The sequence below is a fragment of the Hippoglossus stenolepis genome, chromosome 15 (assembly GCF_022539355.2).
Source record: "Hippoglossus stenolepis isolate QCI-W04-F060 chromosome 15, HSTE1.2, whole genome shotgun sequence".
In the NCBI taxonomy this organism is placed as follows: Eukaryota; Metazoa; Chordata; class Actinopteri; order Pleuronectiformes; family Pleuronectidae; genus Hippoglossus; species Hippoglossus stenolepis.
The window spans coordinates 9,692,300-9,712,320 of NC_061497.1; the positions used below are offsets into that span (position 1 = coordinate 9,692,300).

Here is a 20,021-nt window from a genome sequence, read left to right on the forward strand (position 1 = left end):
TCAGCGAGTTTTAGTTTGTGTTACAGTTCATTGTGTGGTGGCACCGTCTTTAACATGTTGGACCTGCTTGCTCCGGGACTGACGGCTTCACCTCAGTGGCCCAGTCAGCTGCCAGCTGGAGCAGCTACAGACATGCACAGCACAGCCCTGCTCTGACACTCAGTACGCTGCTAAAAACGGCCAGCGAGAGGCTGATCGCCGGCCGCCAGGGAGCTGGAGTACACAGCTGTCCACAATAGGAGGGGGAAAAAAGAGACAAACCCAGAATCTGCTTTAAACTGGGCTCATGTCACCTTCTATTCTAAACTTGGAAATGGAGAAGAATCTTAGAGGGAACTTTGGGCTAAATCCTTTCTTATCGTCACATGTATTCATGCAGCTGCTGGCCCGGTTTATGGTGATAGGACGACAGCCAGCTTCATAATCTGACAAGCAGGAAGAAGGACAGAAGCATCTGACGTCTGGAGCAAGTTCTTAGAGAAAATCCGATTTTTGTTTGGCTCTCCATGACATTTAACAACTGGCTTTTTCTTGATTGTTTTTTGCTTTTAGTTTCTTTTATCCTTTTCTTTAACCTTTACTTTTAAATTATGTTCCAATATTGAATCTGTTCTCTTTGATTTTAGATTTTGCATTATATTATTTATTGTCTGTGATTTTAAATGACATTGTATAAAATTGCTCCTTTTCTTCCATGTTTAGTGTTCTTGTTTTTATTTGTCCTGTTCTTAAAGCAAAGTAAATGGCTGTTTTGAAATGTGCTGCATAAATAATAACATTATTATTATTATTTAAAATGTCATGTAATGATGGTATTACCAATTTGTAATTTACAACACATATTAGAATTGTAACTAGAATATATTCTGCATTCATGACATATTAAATTATTTGAGTATCGAGTTTTGTCCAGATTGTGCGTTCAGCAGCCGTGTGAGTCAGTCCCACATCACGTCTGGTAGGTGAAAGTAACAGAAAACATTGGAGCAAACTGGCAAACTATGTCAGCCCAGTGTTGTGTACTGCAACATAAATAATTCACCGAAGATGTAATGGATTGTGGGCTCGGGCTAGTGAGTGAATCATTCTTGACATATGCACGATTTCAGTTCATTCAAGTGTTCATGTAAACACTCTTAACGTGACAATAACAGCTGATGACAGGCTGGGACACGGTGTGAAAACAGCACTTCTTTTCTGGGTTACATGAACATGCATGTTCGTCGGCAGCAGGTTGATCGCCGCTGTTGAAATATGTGAAACCCCATCATGCTGTCAGGCTGACATATCCACTGAGAAATCTCCTCACTACAGCACATATTATTCTGCTGTATTCTGTATGATATAGGTCATATCCTGTCGTCAGTGAGGAATTTGACTTCACATCTTCCATTGTGGAAACAAACTGGTCTAAACTGGGATTCTTCCAGGTACCAGTTTATCTCACCACAGTCAAGTGAGGAGCGGAGATAGTATCAGCAGCTTGTTGAAAGTTATTCATGTATCAAAATGCAACTTCACTGCAGTTAGAGGCAAGTTAACTTCGAGGAGCATAATATGCAAGGATTCATTGCAAAACGCGGATGACATGTTTATATTGATGTTTTGCAGTTCAGCCTATTTGCCTTCTTGCTGAGAGTTATATGACAGTATAATACCATATCTGTATATTTAATATGAAGATCAGGAGCCAGGGGACGCTTAGCTTAGCATGAAGATTCGAAACTGTCCAAATACATAAAAAAGCCTAATAATAAATAATAATGAATCAAAATATGTCAACTGTTTTTATGCTGAAAGGCAGATTTGGAATTCAAAGTCAAACAATTAGTCCAAGGCTTTGCAGGGCTCAGCAGCTTGAGAACAGAGTGTGTTTTAAATGAACCTTTAATGTCATGAAGCCATTAAAATGACTGCGTTAGACATCATTATAGGTTACGAGCTCTACGGAGGCTGCGTGACCTGGATCAGGTCACGCATCCTCTTTGAAGATCACTGTAAAAACCTATCCTATTAATCATTGGCTTCTCATCACCGCATTTCAATAACTGCTGCTCGGAAGGAATCCTGTGCACTGACATTTCCAGTGTGGATGGAGAAAAGCTGAATATTTGTGACTCAGGATGAAGTAACTACACGCCTGTCAATTATCTGCTCAGGACGACCTTAGACAAACCACCGCGTGACAAACCTGCCGGGATTAGCAGTGCTGCTTATGGAGCTGCTTTTAACGTAATGATGATTCACCAGGAAGCCTCTGAAACAACCAGTCTGTGAGTTGGAGCAGTTCTTTAATTGCGTTAAATAAATAAAACCTGAGAGGATACACGTCTTATTCCCCTACATTATCCTCTTATTTTAACTGCACCTCTTGTATAATACTTATTATTGATTAAAAGCGCTAACAGGGGTATTTAAACAAAGTGAAACTGGTGCATATCTCAACAAACTTTAGTGTCTAGTTTAATGCCACATCTGTTGTCGGTCCCTCGAGTCATATCAACAGAGCCGCTCCTACAGGTCTAGTGTGAATTACTGCAGAGAAGAAGAGGAGAAACTCAGCGCAGAATCTTTATATTATATTATATATTATCTAGATATTTGAAATGGTGTTGATTCCTCTTCTCTTTGCAGTACAAAATCTTTTCATGGTGACTGCTCTACCTCAGTTTAGCTTCAATTCAGCAGCTCATTCCGCTCCAACACCTTTTATACGGTAAATCAGTCGGGTCGCAGAAACAATTCACACGTCTCCACTTAGTCACATCCCTGCAAACTCAGTCCCTTCCACTGTTCAGCACAACCAAGCGTGTGTTTCTCTGAAAGCTACACATGCTTTAATTTGATCATGTTTGATAAAAAGCTCTTTCCTGCCAGCAGCAAGTGTGGGAAAAAAGTAAATCTAATAGAAACGTATCATCCTCAGTGTAATTCGGCATATTTGCATTAACTGATCTCAGGAGAGTGTTAGCTGTGAGCGCTGAGGCATCGTCGGAATCCAACAAACCACACTGATCACTCCCAAATCTGAAGGAGAGCAGGGTTTGTATTTATTAAATGTCTCCCACACCACAGCAATCACACCCAGAGACAGAGCGGGACTAAAAATAGGCACAGCCCAGAGCTGGACATTAGACGGGAATGACATTTCCATTTCCGAGGAGTAGGACGCCTTCTTTGACATTACAGATCTTTTTAAGGAGGCCCACGAATTGGAATTATAATGACAACTCGTACTTCTTCTCTAAAGTTTCACAGCACATAACGAACAAATCTGACAATCCGATTGTTTCCTTTCACTTTGTTCTTTATAAATCGCAGATTAATTGATGTTGAGTTATCTGTGCTTTAAGGCTGAAGCTTTATCTATTTGAATGATTAAAATGATCATGCCCTGTGTGACTAGGGATGGGCAATACAACAATATCAATCACCATCACAATATAATATTCATCAATAACTATATAACAACATAATGCTAATAAATTGTACAAAATACACATAATTGATGTGCCTCAGATTTGTGAAATGTTTTGCGGTTTGTCATTGTCTGCTCATAAAGAAGAGTATAAAACCACAGCCTTCACTCAGGAGCAAAAATTAGTCTTTAAACTTATTTAACTGAAATAATATTGTGGCATTTAACCTGAAAATTATCGATATTGAGCGATGAATTTCATCTTAATATAATTTTGGCTACATCTTCCAGCCCTTTGTGTGACCTTAAGAATCTGCTCATCTTGCAATGCTAGCACTTCTCAGTTGTGAGGATAGAAATGAATCTCCATAATAGTGGAGGTGCAGTGAGGCTGTTCAGTTTGGTCTACAGTCGGAAGCAGAGGTGTAATTGCATAGCTGAGTTATTTCTGTTGCCGAAAAGTGCACAGATGGAAAAGAAAAACTTTTTAATTTTAAATTAACGTTGTGGACAAAGAGGATTTGCAACCAGGCTGATCGCAGTCATTCCTCAAAGTAGGTAATTATTTGTTCTCTTCTGACACTTCTGACACTTATCTTTACTTTATCTTCATTTTTGATTTCAAAGCAAAGCCTTTCTAAACACTTGACAAAATAAATGCATGTGATTTTCTTTTAGCTTTTTACTTACTCAGTAATTCGTCTTTTATAATACACTGTGCACTGCTGTGTTATGATGAATTCATCAGTTGAAGTTTTAGTATAAGTACTTTGAAAGTGCTGTATCAGGGAAAAAACTACAATTCTAGACATTGTTATTGATTATTTATACAATGTATTACCTGGCAGGTACAGAACCCACAGAGGAGCTCCTGAGACGTATTCGTCTCTTTGCTTGTGGCCAACATTAACTACCGTTCGAGCAGCTCTGGCTCTGCAGTGCAGCAACAGCATGGACGTCAGCCATGTGAGACACTCACCCTAAAGAACTCTTTAGTGGAGCCTGAGTCTAACGTCCCGTAGGCGATCTCCGTCTGCTTGGCCAAGTCCTCTGCGCTCTCGATCGGAGAGACCATCCTCTCCACGGTGAGGAAGGCAGCCAGGTTGGCCGTGTAGGAGGAGATGATGATGAGGGTGAAGAACCACCACACTCCTCCGACGATGCGCCCGGACAGAGACCTGAGAGGAGGAGATAAAGCAGAGAGACGTGAGAGCAGTGTGCTCCAATCTACATGAGGAGGGGGAAGAGGATCATTGTCCACTGTGGCTCCAGTGTTTGACACGTCTGCAGAGGAGCACAATAATATCCCTGCTGCTCCACATATTTTCATAAATCAAGAATAAACTCCGCGTCTACAGCCGATTAAATCTTTAAACTTAATAATAAGCCTCATTAGCTCATTATAACTGGGTCCACTGTGTAGTTTTGGAACTAATTTATGTGAGCAACCAGCCCAAATAGCCAAAAATGCTCATCCCGACAGCAGCCTAAATCCAGCAGCCTGCACACTCGTGCCAGAATCTGTCCAAGATAATTTGGGTTAATTCCAGGGACAGTAGAGTCCTGCTACACAGTGGATATTTCTCGTCTTTAGTGAGATAAATCCAGGCCCTGATCTTCACCTCATCGTTGCCAAGTAACTGTATAAGCATTTTCTTGTGCCAGTTTATTTACTTGTGGTCTCTGCTTCAGCCAATGTTTGATGTTGGAGTGGAGGCATTTTTTCAAGTGTTTGATCAATTTATTCTGCTGTTTAACGTAACACTCTCCACCACAAATTTAGTCTGCAGGGAATCCAACAATACTGAAGTCGGAGCGCGACGAGAATCACTCAACTCTTCACAGTTTTCCCATCAGTGAAAAGAATCCGACTTCACATGTGATCTTCACAGATCGGCCCTGGGTTCAGATCTTTAAATTTGCCTACTCTCTGTGGCGCCATCCCCAAAGTCAACAATCCCATACTCCACTGAAAGTTAAACTTAGGGTTGGAAAGCTAGCAAGAGTTGGCCACACCCCATTGGCCCTATCGTCAAAGCCACACCCCCAAAACATGTACCCATGCACCGTGTGACAACTGCTGGAAGCTGACTTTTCCGTAACTCACTCGCTAACTTCTGATTATGGTCTGTGTATCAGCTTCAGAGCACCGGCAGGGTGCATGCAGGCAGGCTGGATGGTTAGTGTCAGAGCTTATGCATTATTTATGCTATTCATTTGACACTTTCAATTTCTAAACATTTTGTTTTTGTCATTCAGTTGTGCTCACAATCTTCACTATGAGTGTTTTTCTTGGCAGATTCCAGATCTGATAATAAGGGGGATAATCATCTATTTGGTTAAACCATGATTTAGCCCAAGGCAAAGTTATTGGCCACAAAAAAGCACTGGAGGTTTCAGGAGGTGTCGTTAAGGTGTGAAAATCTCACCTCTGGTGATTAAATCAACCTGGAAACAGCTTCCCCCTTTTTAGCTGTAGATGTGCTAAAAGGGTAAACACTCAGCAGTTTCTTTAGTGCCAGAGTAAGATCCCCTATTTGCTGCCTAATTGATTATGTTCACTGATTTACACAAATTCTCATTCAGCTTTTCCAGAGGCTGCTTTCTCTGTGCTTCTTTATAGATCTCACTCATGTTATTCAACCACAGACCTGGGAACGTGAGCTCATACTGAGCCTTTGGCATCAAGTCTATAACTGTCAGGTGCACCTCTGTCTAATCTCTCTCTAATTGTGGGAATTAGAAACCATCATTCATCTTCTCACTTGAGGCTCAAGTGGATAAAGGTGGGATTTTCACAATTGAGTTGATATTTGTTGTTTTCCCCTGAAAAAAACAAAATAAAACCCTAAAGAAATCCCCCGTCATATTTCCCAGCAGCGCATTATTAATCACTTGATCAATTTCTGTGAAAACACCAGCATCTCTACATTCTTTGAAATTCCCTGAAAACAGGCTATGAGAGGTGGGAAGAAGAGATCACGGACACCACACAGCGATGAGTAAAGAGATGGAGAGATGAACCAATAAATGACGGGACAGTTGGTGGCAGTTATGGACCTGATGATGGTTTTTCTGCACAAAATACATTATATGCACCAGGTTGATGAGCGTAAAATGGGACATGCAGCAAAAACACGGTAGCCCTCCAAGAGTCACGAGGAGTTCAGGCAGCTACTTTGAATGAAGTGTAATGACCCTGTGCATTTTACAGCCCTCAGCATGGTGGATATAAGTTATTTTGTGGATGCAAAGCATCACTGCCGGCATGCAGCTTCAAGAAGAAAATAAAAAAAAATAACAAATGGATGTACAGTAGCGAGATGTTTTTTATGGGAGAAAAGTGCAGTGAAGTGAAGCTTGAGGGTAGGTGGAGTATTAGCATAGCTCAAAATAACCTATATGCACCATGGCAGGATGGAAATGAATGTTTGGGACCATAAAATGCAGAGAGATGACGAGGACAACTGAGAGCTGGTGAGGAATGAAGGCAACAACCAACCTTGGCGAGATATCGCATCCTTGCTGCATGAAGGCGCCCAGGGAGAACCACAGGCTATTAAAAATCCCAAAGTCGTTCGGAGGGTCTGGGGGGCTCTGAGGGTCTTTGGCCTCATCGTTCTCGTCCAGATGCCACTCATATGGGCTGAAACGGCTCACCAGGAAGAGCACCACACTCACGCCAATATAGGCAAAGACTATACACATCCAAATCTCATAGGCCAGCGGGTCCAGGAAGGAAAACACCCCGGGCTTGGACTTTTGAGGCTTCTTAATCATAATGGAGATGCCCAGGCTCATGAAGGGCTTAGAGAAGTCTATCACTTCCTCCCGCACCAGTGTTATAGTTAGAGGAGCCACGGCTATGTCAGCTCTCTGTGGAGATGGGAACATGCACAGTGGAGGTTAGAGAAGAAATCATAAAGTAACAACCTCAGGGTTAAATATTGCTTTCATAAAGGAAATACTGATGAATCTGAAGCCCAACCTATAACCAGGCCTTTCCATAAGTCATGGCCGAGCACTCAGCTATAAAGTGAAGTCATGGAATAAAGAGATTGGAAATTTAGCAGTTCAGAATAAACCGAGAAACGGGCCGGTGATAACGCCAATGAGCGCGAGAAGGTGCCATTTAGAAAATGAGTCACTCAGCATTTGCGTTGGCTAATGTCTTTGTCTCCATCCAAATCTCCTCCATGAATCAGGCGGGAGGGTTGGGAGACAGAGGTGGAGGAGATTGTGTAGGGAGTCCATGAAATGTGAATCAGCCTCCATCAGATCCTCTGCGACGCCTGACGGGCTCATTAATAAGTATCTCACTGCAGTGACAAACGCTCGCAGTGAGGGGGAGAGCTATTGTAACCGGGCCACAACAGAAATATTTAACCTTGATGATTCATATATTAGATTAGGAGGAGTCTCGATCGAATGCCCATTATTTATTCTTCTATGAGTTCATTTACATCTGAAAGGCTAATCGATACAAATTGATCCTAGGTGCAGGAACACAACTGAGGGCTTGTCGTGGCAATTTCACTCACTACAGAAGCTCATCTCCATCCATCTAAGCTATTAATGCTGGTGTAGTCAGGACCACACGCACAGACCTCAGGTGTTAAGACTGAGAAATCTGCACCTGAGCAATCGCTCTGTTTGCATGCAGATTTGTTTTGGACTGCAGTCTGCTGATTCTTAAGCATTAGTCATTCAGCAGCTGAGGTCTCATAAAAGATGCAAATCATCTTGTTAAAGCCAGTTCGAGTGTGCGTGAGCCGCAGGACGGATGATAAAACCAGGCGAGGGGATTTTACAGCTGAAGAAGAAGAAGAGCTCTCCAACCTCATCAGGTTCACTCGAACCAAATATCAACAATTTCCGTTTCACTGGTTTAAATGAGGTGTTTTTAAGTTTTTACATGACTGATTGTCACAATTATATCTGAATGATCGGGTTACTAAAGACAACAGCTTTCACATTTGACGAATCAGGTTGTCTTTGTCGAAAAGGAGAAAAAAAAACAGTATATTGAACATGGTAACATCCACTTTGAACATCATACACAGAGCCTGACTGATAGGAATTTATGAAGGCTAGCGCCGATACAATATTCGAGAGTAATACATTCCTAATACACACAGGCTGATATATATGAAAAATGTCAATGATTACTAAGATGTCATTTTCGTACTCTTATGACAAAAAAAGTCGAAATAAGCTACCGATACTTTTAAACCGTAGTATTAATTATGCCATTTTTGAACAGGACTAGAACATTAATATCACTTGAATGAGGGAAATTTGTATTTTGTTTGATCATTTTAAATTACACTTTTAAGTGTTTGCATGTGGACACAGTTGTGAAATGCTGTGAAATGCAACTTCATTCCACAATAGGTTACACAGATATGTCTGGAATTACATAAATAGACTTGATATGTAATTGAGGATTGATAATTCACAGTTCACCCATAAACTTCAGTACAATTTTTTTTAATAAAAGACATGACTAAATATATAAGAAAATAACATAATTTTGGCTTATGTAAAATTTAAATATCCAAAAATGCACATATTTTCCACATTGTTTATTCCGCAAAATAAAGTTTTCATACGGGCAAACATACATACTGATATGTCTGTGAAAGGTAGATATCAGCTGATAACTCATAAGGCTCGAATCATACAGTATGTGCATGGTTTGGTTCTGAAAATGGACTATGGCAGTTATATGAAATCAAAAGTACAAAATGCTTTACAAAATATAAGTATATCTGAAGGTTGATGTTAGAGCTTTCATCAAGCTTTCTAGCAAGCAACACCGTCAGACTGATACTCACCCCATAAACCAGTTCTCCCACCATGCCGTTCCACGTCTTGGTCTCTGGGTCTCTGGCGCCGTACTTCCCATCGGGAACTACTGACAGCTTATATCTTATCCCCACATGTTTTGCAATTTCAGAAGCTAAATCGACACAGTAGCCTTCATATCTGTCATTCCCATCCATCTGCATATAGTTTTTCTTGTACATCACATACGGAGCTTCCTGTTAATTAGACATAAGTTTGAGTTCACAGTAAAGAATGCACACATCCACAGCGGCCAGGCCTCATGGGTCATGGGCCTTGATTGGTGCTGTAGCATGCAAACATGCGGGGGACGACAAACAAACACATTGGGGGGGGGGCGCACAAAGACGAACAGAGCAGAGATTCAACATAATCTACACAGCATCAGTTACAGGGGCACCGCTGTGGGACTAAAAAAGCTGCTGGAGTAAAGAAGCTGACTGGGCCAGCGGGAGGAGCTGAAGCGTCTAACACATATAAAAAAAGGAGGCAAAGCAGGACATCAGGGCTCCCTCATGCTGCCCTGGTCCAAAATCTAAATCTGTGGAAATGGGCGACAGACTGGGGTGGGGGACGGTGGTAGGGAAAGGTTGCATGTGCTTTGCATCAGCTTCACACGAAGGGAAGGACAAGTCAAATGGCGCACTTTTCCAGTTCATAAAGTAAAGGTCAGTGACAGCAGAGGGATTAAAGACCATGGAGATTCATTCATTCATGTAACAAACTGTTTAGGTTCATAACGAACCAGATATAATATCACATTGATTTAGTTTGCTTTTTATTTCTTCTTTTGTGACACTAAATAATCTGCTTGTTTCCTTGTTTACATCATCTCTGTGCTTTAGATTTCCCTAAATAATGTTGTGTATTTCCTTCAACGTTTAAAACATGTTTGCCACCTCCTTTAGATGAACTGATGTCATCTTTGGAATCGTCAGCAAAGGTGATTTGGTTTGTCGTGCGGCATGTACATGTTTTTAGGAGGTAAGCTGACCTGCCATAGAGGTCGTCCTCAGTGGAGACTTCAACTATATCCAACAGTCTTACTTTAAACTAGAACTTCTGTTCTGCTGTGAAGTCATGTACGATGTGGTGAAAGATAAAATGAAAGAGTCACACTCTATAATAATAATAGGGTGGCCTTTCATTAAATTAACATGTTCTTTAACGTTACAGGACATAAAAGATGAAGTTAATGAGATGATGCGTCTAAAATAACAAGTTGTATTTATCCAAAAACAAAAGCATGCCTGGCAGTGAGAGAATAATGCAAAGACTCGACTTCTCTGTTTTTCCTCCCTCGCTCTGTACACTGCTGTATTTCTGCTCTGCTCATGAGGATAATGAGTTTCTAAACATTGAAATGAGGATGTGTGACTATTACATTCTGAATTTGTCTAAGATGAAAACATAATAGGCAAAGTCAGAAGGAACGAGAGGCCAGGGTTTTAAATGTAAGATAAGGAGCACCTTATGGTACATTTAAAATGGCCGATGATTACTAACTACTCACTAGCTGTCTGTAACTAGCCTAACTAGCACTTTGCCTAAACCTGGACCTGACAAACTGGGAGAAATCTCATGGTACAAACTTTTAGGTGAAGTAAGTTAAATTTGAACAAAGGGTTGTTTACGTCACCCCCCCTGTGCGCAGATCGTTTCATGTCTCTGTGCAGCTAGACACTGATTTGACTCATCCGTCCCCGGCGTCACTGACATTTTACTTAATGAGAGGGAAACACTTTTACTTACGTATGTACTGAATGTGAATACAATGGTGTCTACGTCTACAGTTATCATTACCAAAGCCGTTATTGTGATGTCACTACTACAACAGCCCACTGGAATATAAAAAAACCAAAATGCTTTGGCACCCACACGGATACAGTTGAAACACTCTTTGTGAGTCGACTGTTTCAACATGTAGTGAGTGGATGGAAAGCAACTGAAAATAAAATAGTTCTACCCTCCCAGGACAGATTGCAACAAAGGACACCTTGACCTTGAGTGGCAGAAATCTTAAGGTGAGACATTTAAAACCTGCTTGAGAGTGTACCATAATAGTAGTGACCACAATTGTTCGGTTTTCCACAGAAGAGGACTCGTTGGTGACCTGCTGATCCATTATATATACAAATTTTTCGTACTCATTCCAGTAGCCGATCTGAAAACGACACAAAGGTTCACAAGTTATAAAAAGAAGCAGAAAGACGTTTATGTTTTTTTCCCCAGTAGAGCGCACCCTAACCCAACACGTGAGTGGGTCGGCTCTATCTGTGCAGCAGGAGAGAATTTTTAAATAAAACACAAACAAACATAGTAGTGGTGTTTCTTACTTCACCTGAGCTACACTTGAGCAGAGTAGGAGTAATCTATTCCTGGCTCAGCGAATGTTCTCTTACATAACAGGAGAGCTGCACCAGTGGATACTCGAAGGCTGGTAAAAATTCAAAACAGCAAGACGAAACCTAAAAAGTATAGATGTGCCTTATGTGGTCTGTGCAACTATTAATACTACACGTAACACACACACACAGTATAATCTTACATAAAAACCATCTCTGGCCTGTGTCTTCTGAGATGATTCCAGTCGCTGCATTGTGTTTATTTGTGTTACACGCTGGTGTATTCAGCCAAGAGGAAATCCGCCACTACAACACACAGTACTCACTCACTGTCGTCGCTGCAGATTGTCTCAGTTTGGATTTGAGGGGTTGCAGTGATGCATGTGGACCTGTGAGCTGAGCTAAGTGGTACAGTAGGGGGACACTTCCTGTTGTGTGGACGCTGTCAGAGGTCAGCGGTGTGAGGAGAGCAGGCGCCAGCATTGTGGGCGTGTGCATAGCTGTGTGTAAAATCAGGGGCTGCATCTGAAGACTGATTACATCACAGCGGCGCGACTAGGCTGTCCCATTTCGCAGGCTCCTTCAAATGCGGCAGACACATCCACGAGAAACAATCCTTCCTGGCCTGACCTATCCCAGCATTCATTGCACTTCGGTAGCAAAGCGTTTTTCAAAGAGGTAATGGCACTGGCAAGCGGCGAGACGTCCAATGCTATCAGGCCTCAACTCAACTGAACAGCTAATGGTACACATGTTAAAAATACCAAGGGGCATTAAAACTTCCTTGTCATGTCCAACTTCAGCTCTGTTGCTAAGCAACAGCAATAAGGGAGGGACGAGCTGGTGCTGCTGATCACAGGAAGACTCTGTAGACTAGACCGTATCATTTTGGTTAGGCCTTCACGGCCTACCTGACCCAAGAAGACCGGATCCTTCATGGGCTGAATATATAGACTATATGTGTTCATGTTGTTTTTACCTTTGGTCTGTGCATTCATACAAAGCTCAATTACAGCAGCGCATTGCACACAATGGGATCCCCATTATCTGCATAGACACATGTATTAGAGTTTGAATAAAATAAGAAAACAAAAACATTGTATATGTGCTTTTCAAAATAAATGCTTCTGTTTTTTATCAGTGAAAGGGAGAGGATTCAGAATGAGTCCGTGTATGCGCTTGTAAACAGACTTGCTCTGGTAACTGGGCCTAACCGTATTAGTGTTGAAGTTGAAGGACCTAATCATTCAGCATCTAAACTAACAGACATTGACAAGTGCTGCAGCTGTCAAGCTAACTGGCTTTAATGACTGTTCAGAGCAAGTGCACATTCCCCCCCCCCCATGCAGTCGATGTTTTCTGGCTTGTTTAATAAGCCGAGCCGCAAGAACCAGACATGTGTCCATGCTTGAAGACAAATGGACACACTGCAGCAGAGGGCTAATACGTCCCACAGCTTCTGTCTGATGTAAAATAAAATGTTATTGTCTGTAGAGCCACAGATACAAAAGGACAAAGTATATGTAATTCACAGTGTGCATCACTGGAGCGGCTAACCCACCTCACAGTATCATTCCAGTGGGTGTAAATGGAAAGTTTTACTGTGATGATGAACTAAAGCCTTTGTCAGAGGATTTCCACGAGGAGGACGCTGAAAACTGAAGTCACATTTAAATATCAAAAACATACTGTGCATCAAAAAAGAAATAACTGCCATCTACTTATGATCCTGCAAAGCCAGCCCATGAGTTTAACTCTGCTAGAGCTATTGGTGTCATTTTAAGTGACTGACAGCTCTGTAATCAGCATTACAAAATATATGAGACAATTCATCGGACAAATGCACCGAAAAAAGCATTGAACTTTCAATTTGGAAATTCATCTAGAACAGCGCTTCAAAACTGTGGACTATTACTACTACTACTGATCAATTGCGGAATACGTTTTGAGACAAAACACGGGCCCTGAAGAGGCACATGCCACCATCTAAACTGCCACCAAAGGTTTGTAGATTGGTTCAGCTTCTATCTGCAGGGCTCATCTGAGAGAGAATGTTTTCTGGATTTAAATCTTACAGGGAATGTGTGCTCACATGTCTCGGGCTGGCTTCGCAAACCTGAGCTACTGGCAGCTTCTGTCCAAATCAGACTCACCCTTAACTCGTCTACAGCTGACATGCCAAGAGAAATCCAGATCACGAAGCTAAATGAAACTTGTCTGCGTTTATTAAAACTCAGTACTGATTATATATTATGCTATTCACAGCAGAGAGTAGTTACGCATGAATGCAATCACGACAGATGGTTACAAGGTCGTGTGCTCACTTACCTTCCTCGGGCCTCCTGACTTCATCTCGTACACATCGATGGTGTAATTAGTTCGCCGACCAAATGTGTCAAACTGGATGTTTCCCGTCATACCTTGTACTTGGACCTGCCGGGCACCAAGAAAACAACATAGAGGAACTACGCATCCCATAAAGCATTGCAAACCCAAAAGCTGGACCTCACTAACACTTCTCTCCAGTAAATGACCTGTGAAATAAAAGGGACATCAGGGTTGCTCTGTGGTAAAGGCAGTGTAACACTGAACAATCTGATTATAGCCAACTTTGTGGTAAAAAATTGTTATGGTAACAGCGAGGTCCACCAATCAGAGATGTCGCCATTACACCTGAGGATTGTGGGTAGTGTGGTACTTCTTCAGATTGCGAATACTTTTTTTTCACAGTTCACTGATCATTAGAGAAGGAATGGGCATATTCAAAAAATTATAATTTTAATAAACAATGACTGGCTCCCATACTAGATGACAAAATATACAAATTATTCGTCCAACAATCTTTCAAGATTGAAAGAAGAAAGAAAATAGACAATGAAAGTAGCAGTTAGGTAGAGTAGGACGAAGATTTAACCACAGAGTAAATAAAATACAAATCACAGGCGTTTGCAGAGACAGCACATGCCCTCAGGCCTCACCATTTTGAGGGCTCTCTCGATGTCGATGCCTTGGCTCCAGGGCACCGCGGGGTTGGCGAGGCAGTCGCCCGCACTCCCCCTGCGAGACACGTCCACTCGCTGCCGCCGAAGGTACCGGAAGGCCTCCGCAATCACAAGGATGGCGTCGTGGGTCAGCGCTGATGTATACTGAGACAAAGGCCACAAGAGACCCAAGTGAACAGAACCAACAGAACATTGTACTGCAACCACAGCGAGGTCATTATTCCCACAGCAATGTACACCACAGCTTCTGATGTGAAAAGTGAGGAAATCAAAATCTAGCATAATGATTGACATAAAAATTGTGGGAGTATGAAGGCCGCCTCTCTATTCAAGGACAAGCAATGAAAAGTTATTTTAGCAACAGCTCCGTGAAATGATACGGATTGACATATTTTCTCTGGTTTCAGCAGGATTACCACTTCTAAAACCCAGCAGAAGAAAGGGAGAGAGAAAGGGGATCTTTGAAGATGTGAAATTAAAATGTAAGTGCAGCGTCGGCGCTACGCCTCACTGACCTTCAGCGGAGTGTTTTTGGCTTCTGGAAATTCTCTTTCATCCAGGCGCTCCCAGCGCTGGAGGAACTGTTGGACGATGACGCTGTCTGGGTTGATGATCTGGAAGCCTGTGATGTTGGCTCCACCAGAAAAGACCCGGTCCAGGCTCACGTTTGAAAACCCCTGGGAGCAAAGAGCAAATGTGGCGGATAGTGGAGCGAAGGAATCATTAGTGGCAAAGAAAAGCTATGGAAAAACTGCTTGAGCTCGTGCATTGTGTGGTTATTTCTGAGATGTGTTTGAATAAATGCACTCCATTGTAAATCTACCATGAATGCATAGTGAGGGAGAGAAGTCTGGATATATGAGTGAGAGTGTTGCATTTCTCTGCAGTATGTTTTAATGTTGCTTGCTCTCACCAAGTTGGCGAGGATGTAGTGGTATCCTCTGCTGTTCTTTCCCGAGATCACCACCTACAAGTTGCAGGAGGAGACGCACGGTGACTCACATGTACATCTCAGAACATTTAGAGAGGCTGAGATTCAGACATGACAAAGACCTTTCATAACACACACACACACACACGGTGGCTGGTGGAAAGAAAGGAGAGTGAAGGAAGAGAGATATTTAAAAGCTACATTTGCAGGGCAAGAGGGAGCGTGTGGCCACATTTGTAGTTTTGTGTGTTTTTTTTGTGTGAGGCACACTAACGAGAGGGCAGAAACTGTGATGACAGTGCCTGTTCCTTTCTATTACCTTCAACATGTAAAATAAGGTCAAGGCTATGACTCTCTCTCTCTCTCTCTCTCTCTCTCTCTCTCTCTCTCTCTCTCTCTCTCTCTCTCTCTCTCTCTCTCTCTCTCTCTCTCTCTCTCTGCAGCTGCCTGTGCTCCACACACACTCTGCCTCTTCCTGCTCCGTTTGTCTCAGTCGCACAAGAGACTTAATTAAAGCCAAAACGTTGCGCAGCACCTGTCTGCCTGCCTGCAGATGCACAGCGTGCTGCACTCGCTGATTTCTTTTCAACTTCTCCATCAGCCAAACCTCTCCCTCTCCCTCTCCCTCTCTCTCTCACCATTTCACATGCACTTCTGTCTTCTCTCCATCTCTGTTTCTCTACTGCAGAGTACAGAGCTTCAAAAAGATACTGTGGGGGAGGATGGTTGTTTGTTTTTCCCCCTGTCTTTTCACTTTCTACACTCGCCCACAGTTTTGCGAATCATGCTTAGGCTCTGAAATCCTCTAAATGTTAAATCTCCAACGTGAAAGTGATATCATATCGAAGACGTTTCATAAAGAACTTGAATAAATAAGAAACACCAGTGCTTCTATCCACACCTGTGCTCTTTGCTTACTGCTGCCTCAGTGTCTTGTGATTGTCCCCGGAGAGAGAACACCCTTGATACTCCGACATTGGCCCTCTGACTCGCTTCTCCACGCTGAGCAGTTTCAACAATAAAGACAATTGCCTTCCTCGGAAATGGAAAAATGATTTTATAGTGCTCAGCGTTTTGCCCCCTCCGCTCCGCCGACTTTGTTCCTCATAAGCAAAAACAAAACAAAAATTCCTGGAAGCTCTTCTGCTTATTGTCTTCCACGTTGTCTTGGAAAGCTTTTCATTTGCTATTCACCCATGTGAGAGGGAGCCGCAGTGACCAAATCAGAAACAACACAGCGAGCACTTAATGAAGCTGCAGCTCCTGGAGTGACTGACTACACCTCCTGTTTGTCAGCGGCTCACTCGGGCAGAAAGCTCCAGACTTCACACTCACTCAACGAGCATCAGAATCTGACACTACAGCTGCTCTCTTAGACTGAAAACTCATTTAGCTGAGACAAAATAATAAACATGTATTACTTACTGTAGCTGAGAGGCACACAAACAAAAATAATATAATATATTTTACTCTACTGGAAAGTAACAGTAGAAGTTAAATTCAATGCAAACTAGTTCATAAGTTTCCTGTTTTACAAAATTGTAACTTCCTTTTAATAGCCACAAGCTTCTGCAGTCATGATTCAAATATTTTGAAAATGTTTTATTCCTAAAAGCTGTAAATGTAATGAAAAGCTGCTGCAATTCTGCACCCACAGGGTCAAATTGCCTCATATTCATACACAGCTGATTTAATTTACTGTTTACTCTTACTCATTTGATTTTTTTTCAAAACGAACTGAAAATATTTTGACTTGCGTAAGAAAAGAAAGAAAGAAAGTCGGACACGTTAATTATAATTAAGTTGAGAAATCTGTCGGGTGAACCAGAAAATGATCATCACTGTCTTTGGACACAAAGTTCATGGCCCAATGACTTTGTTGAAAGAGAAACTTCTGACTCTCAGACTTGCTAAAGCATGTCTCTGCATTCCCCTACAAAGTGCGCAGTGCTTGTGAAGTCGCAAATTGAAAGTTTGGGATTGACTGTTGTTGAGAAGAAGGTTGGGAACTTGGATTATATTGTTTCTACTCCTGATCGTAAAAAGAAACAAAGATTGAGTCACATTAACACGATAAGACCATATTCGGCAACAGGTGACAGAGGAGAAGGAACAGTTAAACCCTCGAGCTGTTGGATGTGCTGTGGTGAGCTCAAAAGAGTCTATGCTCTACTATCGAGAAGGAGACTGGTTCTAGCCTTAGAGCATTTTGAAATCTATGTCTCCACCTCCGATCCTCTGGTCGTTTACACTGAACACACTCCTTTGTTGTTTGTTGTTCCTGCAGCGATCGGCTCTGCCGGAGTTTAGCCCTGCAGGAACTACCACATGAAACCAAGCATGTCAAAGGGACGGACAATTTAGGAGCAGATTGTCTATCACGAGTGGTCATTAGTTAAACAAGTTTATTTTGTGTTTATTCACTTTGTGCTGCATTAATTCATTTTTGTGACAATGCGATTTTGTCTTTAAAAGAAAAAGATGACAAATTTACAAGAAATTTGGGTCCGTTATACAGTATTTGTTGTCTTTTAAGGGGGAGGTGTTATGGCCATGCAGATCACATGGAGATCACATGCAGATCACATGCAGATCACATGGAGATCACATGCAGATCACATGGAGATCAGACTCCAGGTCACAGGTTCTCCAGCTCATCAGGAGCAATGGGATGTACCTGTGACCTCCCTCAGCTGGTGGCAATCAGCTGAGACTGGGAGGGTTTAAAAGGAGGTTTGGTTTCCTTGTTCAGTTGCTTGTTTGCTGTCAGAGGATCAACACCTTCAGTTGCTTCTCTGAGTTTGTGTTGTTGGTTTTGCTCATCCTAAGAATTTGTCATGTGCCCATTTATATGGGCAACTGACAAAGTACACATCAAGTAAAACAAAGTACACATCAAGTAAAACAACTAGATCAGACTGAGTGCAACACCCCCAGTAATGTGAGTGACAATGTCCACAGCTGTCATTGTATTTACAGCTGACTTTGTTATCAATATTACCAATATTTGCATCACATTGGGTCGACCAAATTAATCGATGTGTTTTCACTGTAAGCATCTGAAAAATGTCAACATAATCATTCTGATATAGTGGTTTATACACAAATACATGGTGGGTTTTAATTATTTACCATACTGACGATTGTTATGCATTTTTAAGTCCTCAGAAACTGAGGACGTTAAATCATCACTTCATTTGATTTACTGTGGGGTTAGTCCCTCCAATGGCAGCGCTGTTCTAAAAGAAAAGTGCACAGCAAATATTTTTAGGAGCCTGATGCTCCAGTTTCATTGTCCCCTGAGATAATCGCTTTTTGTGACTATGTGAAACCACCAGGAACCCGGAGGAGGTCAAGCACAGCCGTCACTTAGAGAACAACACCTGAAAGTGTCTCAAGACTCATCTCTTTCTCTCCGTCAAAATCCATTTCTCTTCAAACTGCTCGGGAAAGAGTAGACCTGTGAGAGGGAACCTGCAGCATTATACTGACGAGCCACTAAATCTTTAATGCCCATTGAATGGAAATGATCTGTGCTGTGCCCTGTTAACTGCCTTCTACAGTTAATGTTTTCATGTGGCAACAGTCCAAAGTCTTGCGGATTTGAGAAGGTCGAAACAAAGTCCTTAGGGACATCAGTGTAGTAAGAATTACCTAAAATAACCAAAAAATTATCTTTGAGAAAATTCCACTTGACATATACTTTGACTTTTGATTTTGGCCCATGTCCCATTTGCTAACATGGAGGAGGCATGGTTTTATGAGCCACCAGGGGGCTATTGGGATGGTTTGCCTGTGTGTTTGGGGAGCTGTAATTCGTTCTTTATGAGCAGAACAATGTTGTTTTAAAGCAGTCGATTGGCTGATTCAGGGAAAGAGCAGGATACGTATCATACAATCATCATGTTTGGTGTCACCGACTTTTCTATTCAGGAGTCTTCAAGTGGTTTGTCTCCTCGCTTATGACGTCTCTGGTTGAATCTGAATCATATATGGTGTACTGGTCTTTTTTTTTAATTTAAAGGCAACCTGTGGAGTTTTTGACCACTAGTTGTGCTAATGAGCAATGTTTTAAAAAGTGGGTCCCCACTTTGCATAACATTCATACACATAAGCAAACAAAGTGATGTTCATCCTTACATAGCTGATCAACCACTGGTACCAGAAACAAAGCTCCAGAAAGCACTTGTTGTTTCTAGATTTTAAATCTTGTACAAATAAAGATATTTGTCTTTTTACGCTAAGCTAAGCTCACCGGCTTTAGGTTGTTTCTGCATTCAGCACACACACTCCTGCCTCATCTGTACATTAGTATTCACCTCTATATCGAGGATATAATCAGAACTAACGGGGACAATCTCTGTGTGCTGGAGGAGACAAACTGTAAGAGAGAGGGAGAGCAGTTGTCTCAGGTCCCAATTATCTTTATTTGTCTGTCCTCAGGACCCCTGTCACCCGCCTGTCTGGATGAGCAGGTC

At 42.0% G+C, this 20,021-nt stretch overlaps 1 protein-coding gene across 6 annotated transcripts in view; it reads right to left on the reverse strand.

Annotated features, from left to right (window-relative positions):
* The window catches only part of LOC118122168 (glutamate receptor 3), a 72,019-nt gene that overhangs the window by 13,148 nt on the left and 38,850 nt on the right, over positions 1-20,021 (reverse strand). For all 6 annotated transcript variants that reach the window (XR_004698433.1, XM_035178713.2, XM_047343497.1 and 3 more), the window contains exons 5-12: positions 15,526-15,579; positions 15,128-15,289; positions 14,589-14,756; positions 13,939-14,043; positions 11,322-11,429; positions 9,256-9,462; positions 6,921-7,294; positions 4,398-4,596 (exon numbers count right to left, since the gene is read on the reverse strand). Coding sequence is in view for 5 of the 6 variants with exons in the window: in XM_035178713.2 (XP_035034604.1) it covers positions 4,398-4,596; positions 6,921-7,294; positions 9,256-9,462; positions 11,322-11,429; positions 13,939-14,043; positions 14,589-14,756; positions 15,128-15,289; positions 15,526-15,579 (1,377 nt within the window). In the remaining variant the exon portion in view is untranslated. The remainder of the gene's footprint in view (positions 1-4,397; positions 4,597-6,920; positions 7,295-9,255; positions 9,463-11,321; positions 11,430-13,938; positions 14,044-14,588; positions 14,757-15,127; positions 15,290-15,525; positions 15,580-20,021) is intronic.